Consider the following 2,215-nt stretch of genomic DNA (forward strand, 5'->3'; position numbering starts at 1 on the left):
CATGTTATTTTCATATGAATTCAAGTTATAATGAAATATGAAAATTTAGGATTTCTTGAATCTTGTTTCAAGAATTGCAATCTGTATAGACCTTTGGTAGTCTCAGATTGTAGGTAGATTGGTTTGAAGTTTAATTTTTCTACTCTAATTGAAGGAAGCTCATGCAACACTTCTATTGCCAAAAACTTTGAGGTGAAATTCTATAAGAAAAAGTTGGAAAACTCATTGAATTGCTCACAATGAAAACTGGACGGATGTTCTGAACCGTTGATTACCTTCTCTTCTCAAGTAGGGGTGAGCATTTGTTCAGTTCAATCCCGTACTAAATTAAATCGGTAAAAACAAATAATTGAATAGTTTATTATGATTATTCCATTGGAATCCACTAATAAATAGAATCAAATCATAGTTTTAGTTGGACCCGGTTCGATTTTTCAGCTTGGTTTTGAGCACAAGTTTGCCGGTTTAGATTAAGTGTGGGCCTGTTGAGAAGCCTGAACTTTTAAACGTGAAGCTCTGAATCCAAATTAGTGGGCTAAATAAAAAACAAACTCTTTAAAAAATCGATTTAATTTTATTTTTTTTAATTAATTTAGTAAAATAATTAAATCAAATTAAAAATTAAAATTCTCATAAGAATTAAACAAATTGAATCAAATAAATTGAATTAAACTAATTGAATAGAAACTGAATTGATATTAATTATAAGAATTAAATTAAATCAAAACATTAGAATTTGATAATAAAATGACAATTTAATATTCATGATATATAATTAAATATAAACTGAATTTTTTTTCCTTAACTCAAAGTCTATAGATATAATCATTAGAGAGGTAAGAAAAGAGATTAAATTATCAAAAAGATTTTGATCTGGTAGGAATTAATTCGACCCCTCCAATCTTTGGAATTGGAGCATTCTTTCAATTTTCACTGCAAGAAATTAAATTCTAAAATTTAATTTATTAACTCTTTAATTATTTAAAATAAAATTTTTAGATATATATGTATTATTTAAAAATTAATTTATCTAAATAAAATAAATAATTATCTTTATAAATAAATGAAAAGAATATAAATCTTACATCATTTAAATATGAATTGGGATATTATTTTACTATAATATTAAAGTTTCAAATTTTTAATATAATAAATTAATTCAATATTATATTAATTTGTAAATATAAATTATTAAATTGTCAAATGTTATTCAAATTTTGTACGTGAAAAATTAATTAATTTCATCTCCATAGATCATTAAACTAAAGTTGTCTTGTCTCTATATGATAACATACAAATTAAGGAAATTAATTATTGAAACAATACAATATTGTTTTCAAAACTTATAGAGAAAAATTTGAGCATAACACTCAATTTCTCTAGCCTAGCCTCCCAAGAAAATTCCTTCCCTCTGATCTCCAACCCAGAAAATTAAAACTATATATATATATATATATATATATTACTAACTCAACGATCACACACCATAACGAACATAAGTAGTACTGAACTTGCTCTTGATCCATTTGAAGCTGTTTCTTGCACTAGATTTAAGCTTCCCTTCCATGGTTGACATATTATAGGAAGCTATTCTCTTCTTTCTCTTCAGCTCTGGATCGTTTGATGTTGCAAACCCATTTTCTTTCTGGCATGGCCCGTTGAAGCTATACGAATTGGATAATTCTCCTGAGAAAGACGATGAGTATTCTGGGTACGACTTGCTCTTCTCCATCATCATCACCTAAGAACAAATCGATACCTTTTTTTTTTTGCTTACCAATTTGACAAATTTTATGGGAATTTATATAATGTGGGAACAATTGTAAGTGCAATGTTCACACATGCACGTCAATATAATCGGATTGGACAAAACGATGGTGGGCGTTGATCTACTGAATCATAATCCAGTGTGGTGTCAGACCATGTGGTGATGCTGGAAGAATTAATTTGGGAAGGAATCTTTAGAGCCAGCGGTGGTGGAGTGGGGCCTGGGTGCACAAAGATGCCATCATCACGCATAAGAGATGTTTGAAGGGAGAAAAGTGTTCACATGGTAATAAGGGCCCACTGGCCTACCCAATTGGGGGTAGGGACCTAGATGAGGATAGGATGTTTAGGCTTTAACAGGATAAGTTTTGATTAAAAAGGAAAAGGTTTCCATTTTTTCTGGCATGGAAGTAAGAGAGGAGTCCTAAATGAAACAAGTTATTTTTCA

General features: G+C 29.3%; 1 protein-coding gene across 1 annotated transcript; it reads right to left on the reverse strand.

Moving 5' to 3' along the window:
- Positions 1–1,248: 1,248 nt before the first annotated feature.
- LOC110671366 (uncharacterized) lies at positions 1,249–1,772 on the reverse strand. Its single transcript, XM_021833805.2, has one exon. It carries the CDS (start codon positions 1,736–1,738, stop codon positions 1,478–1,480), a length of 261 nt encoding a protein of 86 aa, XP_021689497.1. The 5' UTR covers positions 1,739–1,772; the 3' UTR covers positions 1,249–1,477.
- Between the last annotated feature and the right edge of the window lie 443 nt (positions 1,773–2,215).

This window comes from Hevea brasiliensis, chromosome 16, assembly GCF_030052815.1.
Source record: "Hevea brasiliensis isolate MT/VB/25A 57/8 chromosome 16, ASM3005281v1, whole genome shotgun sequence".
Lineage (NCBI taxonomy): Eukaryota > Viridiplantae > Streptophyta > Magnoliopsida > Malpighiales > Euphorbiaceae > Hevea > Hevea brasiliensis.